Source organism: Manis javanica, chromosome 2 (genome assembly GCF_040802235.1).
Source record: "Manis javanica isolate MJ-LG chromosome 2, MJ_LKY, whole genome shotgun sequence".
In the NCBI taxonomy this organism is placed as follows: Eukaryota; Metazoa; Chordata; class Mammalia; order Pholidota; family Manidae; genus Manis; species Manis javanica.
In genome coordinates this window covers 166659050-166675127 of record NC_133157.1, presented here as the reverse complement: position 1 = coordinate 166675127, position 16078 = coordinate 166659050, and the positions used below count along the sequence as shown (strand labels likewise).

The 16078-nt window shown below is 39.1% G+C and overlaps 1 protein-coding gene across 1 annotated transcript in view; it reads left to right on the top strand.

Annotated features, from left to right (window-relative positions):
- The window catches only part of TPD52 (tumor protein D52), a 277749-nt gene that overhangs the window by 114425 nt on the left and 147246 nt on the right, over window positions 1-16078 (top strand). Inside the window, exon 1 of the mRNA XM_036998061.2 lies at window positions 3041-3292. Within this exon, the coding sequence (XP_036853956.1) occupies window positions 3083-3292 (210 nt within the window). The 5' untranslated portion in view covers window positions 3041-3082. Of the gene's footprint in view, window positions 3293-16078 lie in introns of the transcript that reaches the window.

The window sequence follows — 16078 nt, the reverse complement described above, 5'->3', positions numbered from 1 at the left end:
TACCTGTCTGTTGAGGAAAGGGGTGAGTCCATTATACAACTTTTCTCCAGACCCTAGTATCCTGGATATGGAAAACACCATAAGCAGCTATACAGAATCAGTGTATCAAACAAAACTGAAACCTACAAGCTAATCACCAAAAGACATTTTATAAGTGACTGTTGTATATGTGTCAGAGGAAATGCTGCCTAAGGTCCTGTGTCAGGATCACATGTGTTTCTTTATTGCTCTTAAGACCCAGATGAAAACAATCAGATTTTTGTGCATAGTGAAGAGACGTTTGGCTGTTAATGACTGTCCGATCAGAGACTATATTGGGTTGTAGTTAACATTAATTAGAGACCATGTTGGGTTACAATTAATATAAAGCATTACCACTTTTAAATAGACCTGCAAACCTCAGATTTCACAATTCCCATATTCCGATTTTGAAATCAAAATGAGCCAAAAGAACTCACTCTTAGTTTGTAAGCCCCCAGAGGGTATGGTCTGCATATACCTGTCATCTGCTAGGATTTCATACTTAAATAAATGCTATTTGGTGACTAAAATTCTTAACTCTCATTAAGTAATTTTGATATTACTTAGGTTGGCTGGTAGTGTGATTATTTTAACTTGCTGGTTTTCCTAGCACACAGTAAAAGCCAAACACAAACTTGTTTCAATATTTTTTAGTTAGTGTGATCTTTTTCTTCAACATTCTGTGCTTTAACGTTTTCCCCTTGGTTTCTGGGATTAACTCTCTTCTTATTTTACAGTTTGACTGTTTTCTAGTGTTCTCTTCTTCCAGCTCCTTAAATGTTATTACCTATCTCTAGTCATCATCTACATGATCTCCTTGAAATGATCTTACTCATCTCTTTGGCTGAAAATGGCTAGCTAAAGTAATACTAGTATCTTCCCAATGTATCGCTAGCTTTACTCTTCCAGGTTTTCATGCATGCTTAAGAGGCATAAATTTCTTTCTGGCCACTAATAGCCAGTTTATTGAGCTTTCAGTAAGTGTTGGGTATTTTACACTCGTTTCCTTTAGTTCTTCACGCAAGGATGTGGCAGTGTTACTGTTTTACAGATGAGGTAATAGTAGACATGGAGGTGGAACTTGAACTATTTTCTACTTTCCTTGTCATCCACCATTACTAATATTTTTACAAAGTGTACTAAGTTTGCAGATACAGGGGGAAAAAAGAGACCTGCATTTTTAATAAAGCAAGGAAGGTGTTTCAAAGAGTAGAGCAGGACCAGAACCCCTAATGTGCCATGAAGATGTTAAAACACTGCCATTAAAGCCAATGTTACAGCAGGTGTAAGCAAGGATGAAGTGTACAGACATTATCTCGTTGTTGATTTGCCCAGTCCTTTACAGTCCCTCTCATTTGATGCTTCTGATGCTTTACCAAAGGTAGGAGAACTTCACGTAACTTGAAGTCCATTGATACAAACTTCCTCTCATACATTAAAATTTCAGGATTTGTCTCAAAATGTCATGATCCTCAAGAAAATTATCATCTGATGGAGGTCGGACATGAATATAATACATTACTGAATTTAGATGGGGGGACCTTAGGAATCCCATTTGTTTTGTTGATACTGATTTAGTTAAGTTTACAAAGTACTTCTTTTAACTTCGCACAGGGACTGACAGCTTGGTTTGACAAGTGAGGAAACCAACAACATTAAATTGGCTTGCCTGAAATCAGGATTAGAGTCAGGGCTAGAATTAAGGGTTAAGGTCAATGGCCTATGTTCTTTACAGTTTACCAGTTTGTCCCAAGGGAAGTATAAGTAGCAACAGCCATAGAGAATAATGCACAAGTGTATTAGGCAATATTTCAATAATGGTCAAGGGAAACCATTTTAAGTGCCAACAGGAAGAACCACCTAGGGTAGATTTTACTTTTCCTAAGCCCCCCTCCCCCACTGAATTTGTAAGGATTACCCTACAGTTGGCTAGCGGTAATAAATTATTTGTGATGATTCATACAATTATGCACCATTCCAAGGTTAGTGTAGTGTTGTATATACTAATTATGCAACTGATGAGCACATCAGATTTAAAATCCACAGTAACGGCATTAAAATAGTTGTCATACATCAAAGTTCCTTCTGTCAACGCACTTGCAAATGAACTGGAAAGGTGCTCACCTCCTGCCCCCAAAATTTGTAATTGCGGCTTAATACCAAACACCTGGGTAGAAGACGGTTAAATTTGTAAACACATCTTGAGTTTACAGGTAAACAAGTGTATAGTGTTAGACTCCGTTTTGAAGAGGGTAGGCAAATTCTGGGAATTAACGTTGGGGAAGAATGCGAGAAAACTGAAGGTGGGGACTTACGGTGGTACAAATTTAGGTGCATTTGGAAATTTACTCATTCCCTAGAAGAGGGCCTGAGGCTATCTAGAGGACCGGAAGATGAATGTTTTTGTAACGTGGGTGGACAGCAAAAGAGGCAAAGAAATTTGGATTCAGGATTTCACAAATGCCTACTGTGTGCCTGGTGTCAGGATTAAACAGCAAAGTTCCTGCCTTCGTGGAGTTCACGAAGTTGGGAGAGCAGACGCTAAATAAAATTATTATAAATCAATTATATGGCATATTAAGAAGTGCTAGATGGTATGAAGAAAACTAGGGAACTAGGGAAGCCCGACAGTGTGTGTCTAGGGTTCCAAAGGTAATCACGGAGAACCTCGTATTTGAACAAAGACCTAAAAAGCGGAAGGGAAACAAGACTTGGGGCGTCCCAAGGGAGATGCCCAGGCGGCGGGGCCGGCGGCTATCGCGTTACTAGAGTTTACAGCAGGACGAGGCCCAAGAGATGCCCAAGCGATCGAAATTGTGACTCAAAAATGCTTTCCATGTAAAACATAGATCGCTGCTCGCAGAGGACTTCTGGTTACCAAGGATTTTAGTCCATTGATTTTTAGCTTGTCTCTTCCACCCCACGCTTCTCCGGGCTCCGGATTAGATGGGAGTAAACTCAGGTAACCAGGGCTCAGCGGCACGTGGGCGGGCCTCTCGTTGCCCCGCCCCGTGACCTGCGTCATTGCGGAGAAGGCAAAGGTCAGAGGTGTGGAGCTGTCATGGCGGCGCTGTGTCGGGCTCGTGCCGTGACTGCCGAGGGCCTTTTCCTGCGAGTGTTTCTCTTCTCCCGACCTTGTCGAAGCACAGGTACTGAGACTAGCTCCGGGAGCGGGAGTTCTGATTCCACGATCCCCAGAAAGAGCCCAGGCTGCTTCGCGACCGCTTTGGAGAGGCACTCGGAGCTGGAGCAGGAGCTTGGACGATTAAGAGTGAGTCTGGGGAGCTACGCCCGCGACGCGGCGGGTAGAGCCGGGGGTTGCCGGATATGGTGGGTGGAGCCTGGGGTCGAAACCGAGCCCGTCACAGGGGTAGAGTCTGGATCCGGGGCGGAGCCTGGCGTGAGGCGGTGGAGCTGGGACCGCGCTGGAGCCTTGCGTATGGGGTGGGCCAGGCGTCGGGGCGCAACCCGCTGTAGGGGGCGGGGCCGAGGGACGGCGACCTGGCCCGCCGGGGTGGGTGGAGGGGAGAGCTCGGGGTATGTCCTTTTCCGGCTGCTGGCGGCTTGGAACAGATCGCGTGGTTGGTGTTTTCCTCCGTTTGTTTTGCTTTTGTACGGTATTTACATGCTGGACTTGCGTGGTCCACACTCCGCTCTTGTACCCCTGGAGGCGAGTGCTGGAAGGGAAACCAATGGGGAGCGCTGCCAGTGAGGTGGACTAGGGCGCCTCGTGGGACTTGGAGGCCAAATGGACTCACTCATGGAGAGTGAGGGTTCTGCTATCCAGCTCCACACAGTAGCTCCAGCGTGGAGCTTGGTGTTTGGCGTACAAGGCTCTTTATAATTGTTTATTCAGTGGGCAGGTGAATGAGAGAATTACTGTTTCTGTGAACTTGAGCAAGTGATTTGTAATAATCTGTCAGTGCTTCCTTTTCCTTTTCTGTAAATGACTTTTTTTTAAATATAAGATTTTTTGTTTGAGGCAATACTTTTGTAAAATGTGATGCAATTACTAGATAAATGAAATGTTTAAGTCTGGGGAGAGGAAATCCCGGGAAAAATACCTCTAAAATCGAAATCAGTCAAAGGGATAAATAAAGTTTAAAACCCATTTATTGCTTAAAAACTGCAGTCCAGGGCCCTTCCTCTCTCCTGCACCAGCAGAAGCCAGCCAGCCCTCTCCTTAACCTCTCAGGTTCAGATAAGCCCTCCGTTGCCCAGGTGGTTTACCCGTTGATATGGAGATGCTCTCCACCCCTGAGTCACCTATTGATATGCTGATGAACAAAAGACCCACTTCTCTCTACTCCTCCCTGAGAATGCACTAAAGCCAAGCGAGATGTTCTGGAAATATCACAATTTTACCCATAAAATGGAATAGACAAATGCAAGTTTTATTATTATTAGATCTAACAGACATGAAATTGGATGCTTGGCAATATTAAATTATAAAAACTCAATTTCTGTGCTTCTCTCCTTGTGGACCAGTGCCAAACAGTTCACAGACTGGTACTGCCCTCGAATTTAGTAAGTAATCGTTAATAATTATCGTTGACATTTCTAAGATCCAAGGATTAGTTTCAGAAGCCTGGTGTATTGTTTTCTATTTGCTGGCGTAACAAATTACCATAAATTTAGTGGCTGAAAACAGCAAAAATTTATTAATTTTAGTGCTGTAGGTAAAAAGTCTGATAGCTGTCTCAGTGGGCTAAAATTAAGGTGTTAGCAGGATTACTCTCGTCTAGATTCTAGGTGGAGCCAGTTTCTTTGCCTTTTCCGGCTTGTAGAGGATGCTTACATTCCTTGGCTCACTAGATCCCTTCTACCATTTGCAAAGCCAGCACCGGAGGTTGAATTTTTTCCATATCGCATCATTCTGACCTCTTTTCTGCTTCTCTCTTCCACTTTGAAGATCCCTTGTGATTATTTTGAGCCCACACAGATAATCCACGATAATCTCCGAATTTTAGGGTCAGCTGTTTAGCAACCTTAATTCCGTCTGCAATTTGATTACCATTTGCTATGGAAGGTAACATTTGCAAGTTCCAGGGATGTGGACGTCTTTTTTTTGGCCATGGTGGGTGGGGAGGGGCAGCAGTGGGAGCATTATTTTGTCTACCATATACCTGGAGAAGTCATAAAATCTTAACAGAATGCCGGTGACTAATTAGAAACCATATAATGGATGATTTTAGATCCATCCTTAATGGGAGGCTTTTGATTAAGTGCAGTAAGATAGGAAACAGTTATAATTCATTTCCTTCCCCCAAAATATTTATATAGGTTTTATATAGGAGGAATTTCTCTATTTCTCATTTTGCAACGTTTTTCACTTATATCCCCAACCTGGCTGTATCACCACATTCCAGGAACCTTCACAAACTTCTAGAAAATAATTCTCAACAGCGGAGTTAATTGTGGCACGAATGAAAATTACAGCATCACATGTGTGGGGAAGTTGGGGTTCCTATGGCCAGGATCCTCACTGAATTTAAATCACCTGATGATGTAACTGGCCTGTTGCTGGGCTACCGCTTCCACACCTTTAGGCAATGAGCCATTATTGTGCTATATAAAGGGCTTGGCCCATTGCTCTGGGTGGAGGCAGAGACGCTAGTGCTTGACCTACCGCCGGAGAACAAGCCGGGTAATAAACCCTTTCACCCCAAAGAGTGTTTTGCGGTCAATTTCTTTGGTCACACTGAATCCAAAGCGAACTTGCCTGGGCTGAAACCCATTGGCAAGACCATGTGTAAACTAAGTGTTTGAAATTCAGAATGGCTCTCAAACTTGGGAGTTTCAGTGGTAGGCAGTAATTTTTTTTTTTTTAATGAAAGAAACAACAAAGGTATTTGAGAGTGATCAAGATTCCACTCCCTTCCCTCCTCTTCCGTTTTTGCAGGAGTAGACTGGACTGTTTCCTGGTGGTCCCAGCACATCTATTAGATTTGCTCAGTGCAGCTTGAATGGAGCTGAATGGAGGCTATCTGGGTAGTTGTTCTCTATATAATGCAGTGTAGAGTACATCATTCTACTAGATAAATGGAGTTTAAATCTCTTTGGTTGTGACATATGGCTCACCTATTGTTAATATTCCTTGACTTCTTAGTTGTTTTTTTTTGGGGGGGGGTGAAAGGGTTATATCCAACTTTATTTCCACGGTGGCAGGTCAGTCACTAAAATCGCGTTCACTCAGAACAAGTCTGCATGCAGCAAGCTGGTCTCTGCCTCTGGGCCCATCTGCACAACCATCCTCTGGGCCTCTCTGCACAGCTGCCTTGACTTCTTAGTTTAATGGAAGGAAGGAAATATCTTCGGGAGGAGTGAGGGTACCAGAAGGTTGGGTTATAGTCTCCATGCAAAGAGCATTTCCAATTTGTGGACACCTTTACTGATAGATACAACTGACTTAAGTTGTTCCCTGGTCTAAGTCATTATACATGCTATGGACAGAGTGCTCTTCCTAAAGTTGGGCTCTATAATCAGACTTAATGAGATGCTTTTTTTCCTTTACTTGAGAATCTTGTAAACCTTCATTCACACTGTCTTCAAGGTTAAATAAACATCTCTCTTGTCACTGGCCTGCTGCCATTCAGGACCCACTCCAGTGCAGAAGGTAAAGTTTAAGCTTGGTTTCATAGGTTGAATCAGCTATTTTACTAAGCTGAGTAATTTTGGACAAATTACTTAGCCTGAGTTTAGTCTTGAGTTTGCTTTCTTATCTCAAAGTGGAGATGATCCTTTAATTGGGGTTATTGAGAAGTCAAATGAAATAATACATTTGAAGTGGTCTCAGCACAGTGACTGTCACAGGCTAAGTTTTAACTCAATACATTTTAGTTTCTATGTGGTCCTAGCCATTTCTCCAGCCTCCTGCCTTCCAGAGAATAGTTTCACAAAGATGCTTTCAGGATTGTACAATTCTTTGAATTAAATCCCACTGCTTGCTTAAGTAATAATTATTAAGCTTTTATTTGAAAAACCACACACATGCCATCCTGTTTAATTCTGATTTAAGGACATTTGTAATCGTTAATGTGTTTTGTGGCTCCAGAAAAACCTGTGCATACTTCAGAATAAACCTTTACCTGCGAGACCTTGTTTTGTTCTGTTATGTCCCAGCACTTAGCATGGTGTTTGACTCTTAGTGGGCACTCTGTAAGTGTTCCTCAAATGGGTTAATGAATGAATGCATGTAATGCGTATTTGAACGTCAGTTGTGCCTGCGCTTTCTTTGAACTGACATCTGCATGTGACTGCTCACACACAGTTATACAACTGAGAATAGTACAAGCTGGAGCATATCAGTTAAATGTGTTTGTCCAAAATAATCAGTTGAGCAAAAACAATTTGAAGAGTAGCAGGAAAACTGAAAATACCACATTAGTTTTAGTTTTAGTATTCATTGGACATTTCAGTGCTTTTCTGACATATTTATGATAAGGAATTTGCGCAGTTGTTGGGTGTTGATAGAGATTCAACTTTTTGAAAAGACTGAGTTTTTGAAATTAATGGATGTATTTAATGAAGAGTATCCTGAGATTACAAGATGAATAAAAAGTACATCTTTATTGTGTGATTATAATCTGTGAAAAAATCATTTACAACATATTAATATTTTCCTATTTTAAAAAGATAATTTAAATAGCACAGAGGTTATTATGGGAAATATATAAGCCCCCTTTACCTTTCCCCACTTTTTCCAGGTTGAAGAATGGTTTTTTTAAAAAATATACACCCCCAGAGTTTTTTGTATCGTCATATCTAGAAATACAAGCTAATCATTAATATATATATATATTTAAAAACATACAAATTGGTTGGTACTGTTTTGAACTATATTATTACTTACTGTTTAAGAATTTAAGCTCTGGATTAAGATAGCGTTGTTTTGAATCTTAATTCTTCTATAAACTACCTGTGTTTCCTTGGAAAATTACTTAATATCTATATACTTTTCCTTTTTTATAAAAGGAGACTCTGTCATGGGATTCTTATGAGATTAAATTTATTAAACAGCACAAGCACCAGATGTTTAATAAGCACTCAGTGTATTTTAATTGCTAGTGCTGAAAATTGCTATCTTCACTTAAGTGTAACTAAATATTTTTCCTTGTCATCATGTATGTGTGATGTATAATATATATAAACATACCTCATAGAAAAAGTACTTGCTTGGTATTCATGGCATGGATATAGCATAATTTCACTTACAACTTCATTAATGAGCTTTTAGGTTTTCTGTTTTTTTGTTTTGTTTTGCCTTTTTGTTTTAATACAGTACTATAGTGAGCATTTATGTTTTTTGAATACATATGAGATACATGCTGGGTCAAAGTGTACACACAATCCGAGTTTTGGTAGATACAACCTGTTTGCACCACTCCCACTTACTGTGCACAACGGTGTCTCTTTTCTCACCCCCCATCCATGTCATGTAAATGGATTTTCTTGGTATTGGAAATAAAAACAATATAGAAATTGGGAGCTGGGGTTATTCCTCACCCCTGATATCAGTTTTTGATTTTTATCGAAATAACTGCATGTTCACAGCTTTTGACTTCATAATAAGTAAATGATATCAATTTAAACTCATAAAACATACTTATCCTAATAAAATACTACATTTATGTTACACATATTGGAGCTCTGTGTAAGATTTCATTTGTAATATGGTTTCCACTTAAAAAAAATTTTTGAAGACATTCATTATTTCTTTATCTTAACTCTTTTCCCTGAAATTAGTTTCCCTGCCTGCAAATTCCAGTGTAGAAATCACCTCTTCTTTTACACACATTTGTCCTCTCACTACCCAGCAGAAACTTTTTATGAATATCCTGGTGCTTTGTTTTATACTACTTTTATGGTACACACACAGCTCTTCAGTTACAGGGAAGTCATTTGAGTAATTGTTCTATCCTGGTTTCTTACATAATGCTTACACCTAAGTACGGGTTGAATATATTTGTTGATTTGAATTGGAATTAAATTTATATAGCTCGATGGTTGAATAATTATAAATGAAAAATTACATCTTGGATGACCTAGTATTGGATTTAAAAATACGCACGTATAGTGATCAAAGTTGAAATTGTATCCATTAATTTGATTCTTATCCTTAAAAAGCAGACATATATGTATATGTGTACCTCAGAAAGAAGTGATATTCAGAACAAGTGAAGTTATCCCGAAAGGAACTTTCCTCCCAGGCAGACTTTAATCAAGGGCAGTTCATTATAAATGCCTTATCCTAAAGTTTCATTGAGGGTGCTAGTTAAAGGGATCTCAAGTATGACCTGAAATAGATTGTTCTGTTGGTAGGTTTGTAGGTGCCATATGCACCTATGCTCACTTATCCACGTTTTCCTTTTGTTCATTACCTTCAGTGTTGGCTTTTGTATCTCTCTCTTCAGCCAGTTGTTTCTATTTTTGAGAATAGGGACCAAGTCCTTCTATTTTTGTAATGAACATAATACCTTCTTATGTATGGAGGGCCTCGTTAATGCTTACTAAAGATTTTTTTTAAGTTAGATACCTTTTTCTCCATAAAAATTTTTGTTGAATACCTCTAACCCTTTTAAGTCACTTGGGCCATAGATAATTTGAATTTGTCAAGCCAAGTGGAAGCTGTGCTGTAGAAGATGACCCATAGCCACAAGGTGGCAGTAATTGAGCAAAGAATTGGTGTCCTGCTTTGTGATTATTACTGTTTCTTGGCGGTAGAGGGCGACATAGCACTTTTCAGCACATTGAAATATTGGTTAGCAGGAAGAGTTTTGAGGCCACAAGGTAGAACATTTTATTGTTTTAAAACAGAGACTAACATTTTACTATTTTAGCTTATTTATGTAGAATACTGATGTTACAAGATGGTTTATACTTTTATTTTCGATTTCATACTTAAATGTTACTTCTCTCATGAATATTTTTATTGATATGATTTCAAAATGCTGGAATATTCTAGAAGACAGAATATGTAAGTCAAATATTTTGTCCTTTTAGAATACTGGAAAAATCCAAAACATATGTTATTTAAAGGATTTGCTTTAATACAAGGGGGGGGAAACTTATTTTTAGTATAAGTTTTAAGTCTACTAAATTTGTATAGCAGCAATATTATATGGTTTTATTTAACCCATTGTTTTCTCACTAGCTTTATAGTCACAACTTTAAAAATTATACCAGTGTTTTAAAAACAAATATGTAAAAGAATATTGAAAATATTTCTAGATTTAACCATGGTGCCAGCTGATCTTTGTATTATACCATTCTAGGTGAGTTATCTCTGAGTTAGTAATAAAAATCTTCTGAAATGTTTAGTTTCACAGTTGAGTCTAGTATTTTCAAAGCATGTTTAGAGGAAATGACCAGTTAATATAAAAAAATGAAAGTGAATTAAGGTAGATGTGAATCTCTATGGAAAGTAGGTTTTTATCAACAGCTATAATATGCTTATAAATAATGCTATACATTTCCTAAAAAAATTGATATATTCTCTATGTATATTATTTCATGAGTGGTCATATGATTTGATCATACCCAGATTCTTTTATAACTTTCCAAGTCAATGTTAGTTTTTACTATTTGTGTTTTTTTCTTAACTCTCATTTTTGCTCAGAAATCTCACTCCCCTTTTTAAATTTAAGATAAATTCTAGCCGAAATAAGCAGGTGAAGAGAGGCAACAAAGGGCCAGGTAGTTTATTTGAATGCAATTCCCCAGGCAAGATTTCCCAGTCTACACAAATGGAGGCCGGGGAAGTCGTGGGTAAGTAGACAGGCAGTGAGGTTTTAAAGAAGGTAGGGGGAGGCAGAGCTTAGATTTACAGTGGCGCAAGGATTGGCTAGCCCAAGGCACATTTTTCAGGTTGGGAGGGGGCAACAGCTGGGGACTTTGGCACGTCGTTATCAGTGTCCAACGTGGGAGGGAGCAACAGCCAGGGACTTTGGCATGTCATCAGTGTCCAACATGCTCACTCCTCCCTCTGGTGCCTCCAGCCTTACATAAATGTTTTTGGGTTATATTAAATTTTTCTTTTGATTATATGTGCTTTTGTAACATGATTACAGCCCTTAAGTTTATTTTTGTCTATCAGCATTAAATAACAGTGGAGATAAAGGAAACTACTACATTTGAGTATATCCTAGTTTGTAGGGATTCAGGAATAAAATTAAACTGTTGATTCAGTTTGGGTTTGCCTCTCATTTTAAAGCTTTGGGCACTCTGCTGTTGACAGCTATCAGACTACCAGTCCAGGAGTAATTCAGGACACCTCTGGCCAACTGTCCAAGTTGAGACAGTTGGGTTGTACCAAAGGAGATGGGTGCTCTGTGGGGCAGAGAGTCTTTCTCCCAAATAAATGGAAACTTATTTTCATGTAAAAGCCTGTACTCACATGTTCATAGCAGCCTTATTTATAATAGCCAAAGGCTGGAAACAGCCCAGATGTCCTTAGCTGGTGAGTGATAAAACGGTGGTACATGCATACTACATTCCCTGGAAGGATTCCCTGGTAGGATCCATTCCCTGGAATACTACTTAGCAACAATAAGGAATGAACAATTGATGTATACAACAACTTGAATGGCTCTGGAGTTGTGCTGAGTGAAAAAAGCCAGTTCCATAGGGTTATTTACTGTATGAGTTCATTTATATACATTCTTCAAATGACAAAATTATAGAGATGGAAAGCATCACTAGTTGTTAAGAATTAGAGATGGGAAGTGGAGGGTAAAAGAGAGATGGGGAATTATGAAAGGACAACATGAGGGATCCTTGTGGGGGTGGAACTGCTCTGTAATTTGACTATGGTGGTGAATACATGAATCTTCACATATAATAAAACCATATAGAACTAAATACATACACCAATAATTACATTTACAAGTGGCAAAATCTGAATGCTGTTGATGGATTGTGTCAGTGTCACTTTCCTGGTTGTGATATTTTACTGTGGTCTTACAAGATGTTACCATTGGGAGAACTGGGTAAAGGATGTAGGGGAACTCTATGAATTATTTCTTATAATTGCACATGAATACACAATGACCTTAAAATAGAAAGTTTAATTTAAAAAAGGATCATTTCACTAGTCTGTCAGGCCCAGTACTGCTAAAGACTAGTGAATTCCATATAAGTGTGAGCCATTATCCCACATCATTTTCTGTAAAATGATTTATTTGGTTAGAAGCAATGCTGTGTGGAATACCATGACAAATGAGTAAGAGAGTCTATAAATTGGTGGTTTTGCAAGAAGCTTTGTGAACAGGGAAGGCAAATCTGTATTCATAGTAAGTGTTTATTCCAGTGATAATATATCACTGTCCTATCCACATGCAATGGTCTAATGTAATCAGACTTCCCACAGGTGCTGGCTGATCCTCCTAGGGGGATGAGGCTCTATTGGAAGCTTAATGTTGGTCTCTGCTGTTGGCACATTTTGCAGTGGCTGTAGCCAGATCAGCCTGAGTGAGTGGAACTCAGTGTTCTTTAATCCATGCATAACCTCCATTCCACAAAAAAACCAGGGGCCTTGGTGAAAGTTTTTATTGGCCAGTGGTCTAGAACATATTGAGATACTCTTCTCCCACTAAGAAAGAAGCACATTCGGGCTGTCATGGCAACCTTGGTTATAAACTCATTTGTGCGGAACAGGAGTGGCTGGGGAAAGAGGTTGACTGACATCTATAGGACTGATTATCTCATCCCCTGATTATTAAGATTCTTCTCTGCTGAAGAAATCACATGTGACTCATTTATTTTCTTACTTTGCCCATTCAGAGAAGTCTATACACATATCTCTTTCCCACACCTTGTTACCTATTTTCTAATCTTATGTTACTTCTAAATCCCTGGTCATCTGGAAAAATCATTAATCACTTCACACAAATCAGTGTAGAACCTACCGTAGGCCATCTCTTCCAAGAAAAATGATCCTTCTGGTGTACTACTTAAAGTTTTGCCCACTGGAAGGCTACTCCTGTACCACTGTCCTTCAGGGCCACTCCAGCTCTGCCTTATGATTCGCCTGTACAGATCTCTCCACTCTACATCTATGTCTGCCTCAGGTACTTCAAGACTACCACATATGCTGTGTTGTAAATCCCAAGTAGATGAATACCTTGACTGGTAGCCTGGACCTGTTGCAGAGCCTTATTTTGTTCTGCATCACCCTAAAAACTGGCAGGTTTTTGGTTACTTGGTAAAAGAGTTGGAGAAGCATGTCCAAATAAGGCGTTTGTTGCATCTAAAATTCGAAGAGATTTACTGGGTATTGTGCTTCTTTCTCAGTGGTAAGAAAGGGTATCAACATGTCCCAGACTGCTGGCCTCCTAAGAACTTGACCAAGCCCCAGCACTTTCTGGGATTTATGTCCCACCCCTCTGGCATGTGTCTTACCATATATCGAGAGTAGTCACGACTTTCTACTTCTGGGTCCAATCAGCATGATGTCTGGTGGATGAAGTGGTAGTCAAAAGTCCTTGTAGACTAGACTGTGACACAGAGCTGAAGAATTGATGTAATCCTGAATAATACAGTTTTTAATAGCAGGTTTAGAAAAAGAAAGTATTTCTTAGATCAGTTATTGCATACCAACTGCTGAGGATATTTGATTTGTTCCAGCCATGAAACCACATCTGGGACAACAGCTGCAATTGGAATTACCACTTGATTAAGTTTATGATAATAAATTGTCATTGTCTATGACCCATGTTTTCTGCAGGGCCACATAGGCAAGTTGAAAGGGGATGTGATAGGAATCACCACCCTGGATCTCCTAAGTACTTGGTAGTGGCAATAATTGTTGTTGTCCTCCAGGATTGTAGTACTGTCTTCAGTTTACTTGTTTGGAAGGTATGGGAAGTTCTAATGTCTTTCACTTGATGTTTCCTCCCTTAATAGCCTTCATTCCACAGATTAAAGAACCAGTGTGCCAAGGGTGGGATTAAAGATGGTGTTGTGAGGTGAGACAAGGCCTCCTTCCAAAAACACATATAATATGAAAATATAACTAATATAACTAATCCTGAAAGAGCAACAGGAAAGAAGGCTGTGCCAGACTTCATACACCTGGAGAAAAGAGCAGATCTCATGGAACAGGGCACCAGACCGCTCCCCTGGGATCCCCGAGATCAATCCAGAAGTTGAACAGGTCCAGAGAGTAGAGCTTCTGGGCGCTAGAGGGCACCACATGAAATATGAAACATCAGAGGAAACTGGCTCAAACCCAAATTCCACAAACACCAGAAAGAGGGTCAAGTGAAACTGAACTTATCAATCTCCCTGAAAGAGATTTCAAAAATAAAAACCATGAACATGCTCATGGAGGTACAGAAAAATATTGAAGAACTAAGGAACAAATTTAGGACAGATCCAATCATTATGGAATAAAATACAAGGTTTTAAAAGCAGACTAGATACGGTGGAGGAGACAAAAAATTAAATAGAAATTACAGAAGAGGAATACAAAAAAGCTGAGGCAAAAGATAAAAAAAGGATCTCTAGGAATGAAAGACTATTGAGAGAACAGTGTGACCAATCGAAATGGAACAACATTTGTATTATAGGGGTACCAGAAGAAGAAGAGAGAAAAAAGGTTAGAAAGTGTCTTTGAGACGGTAATTGCTGAAAACTACCTCAATCTGGGGAAGGAGATAGTCTCTCAGGCCGTGGAAGTGCACAGATCTCCCAACACAAGAGACCCAAGGAAGTCGACACCAAGAAATATAATAATTAAAATGGCAAAGATCAAGGATAAAGACACTATTAAAAGCAGTCAGAAACACAAAAAAGATCACATACTACAAAGGAAAACTTCTCAGAAACCTTACAGGCCAGAAGGGAGTGGCATGATGTATTTAATGCAATGAAGCAGAAAGACCTCGAACCAAGAATACTATACCTAGAAAGGTTATCATTTAAATTTGAAGGAGGGATTAAACAATTTCCAGATAAGCAAAAGCTGAGAGAATTTTATCTCCCACAAACCATCTCTACAGTGCATTTTGGAGGGACTGCTATAGATGGAAGTGTTCCTAAGGTTTAATAGCACTCACCAGAGATAATAAAACCACAGTAAAGTAAGTAGAACAGTAAATTACTAATCAAATGTAAAATTAAATCAAATACTCCCAAAGTCAATCAAGGGTTAGACAAAGAGTACAGAATATGATATTAATATATATGGAATGGAAGAGGAAGAAAAAGGAGGAGAAAACAAAAAAACCTTTAGATTGTGTTTGTAATAACATACAAGTGAGTTAAGTTAGACTCTTAGTAAGAAAGATACCCTTGAACCTTTGGTAATCATGAATCTAAAGCCTGCAATGGCAATAAGTACATACCTATCAGTAGTCACCCTAAATGTAAATGGTCTGAATGCACCAATCAAAAGACATAGTCATTGAATGGATAAAAATACAAGACCCAATTATATGCTGCCTAAAAGAGACTCACTTCAAACCCAAAGGGATACACAGACTAAAAGTGAAGGGAAGGAGAAAGATTTCATGGAACTGATAGGGAGAAAAAGGCAGGAGTTGCAGTACTTGTATCAGACAAAATAAAGCAACAAGAGACAAGGACATTACAATAGTAAAGGGTTCAATTCAACAATGATATAACCATTATAAATATCTGTGCACCCAACATAGTAGTATCGACATATGTGAAACAAATATTAACAGAATTAGGAGGGGAAATAAAATGTAATGCACTCATTGTCGGATAACTTCAACACACCACTCACTCCAAAGGACAGATCAACCAGACAGAAAATAGTTAAGGAGGCATGGGCACTGTAAAACACATTAGAACAGATGGATCTAACAGACATCTACAGAATGCTCCCCAGAAGCAGTAGGATACACATTCTCTTAAGTGCACATGGAACATTTTCAAGAATACTCCATATACTAGGTCACAAAAAGAGCCTCAGTAAATTTAAAGAGATTGAAATTGTACCAACCAGATTCTCAAACCACAAAGGTATGAAACTAGAAATAAATTACGCAAAGAAAACAAAAAGTCCCACAAACACATGGAGGTTTCACAACGT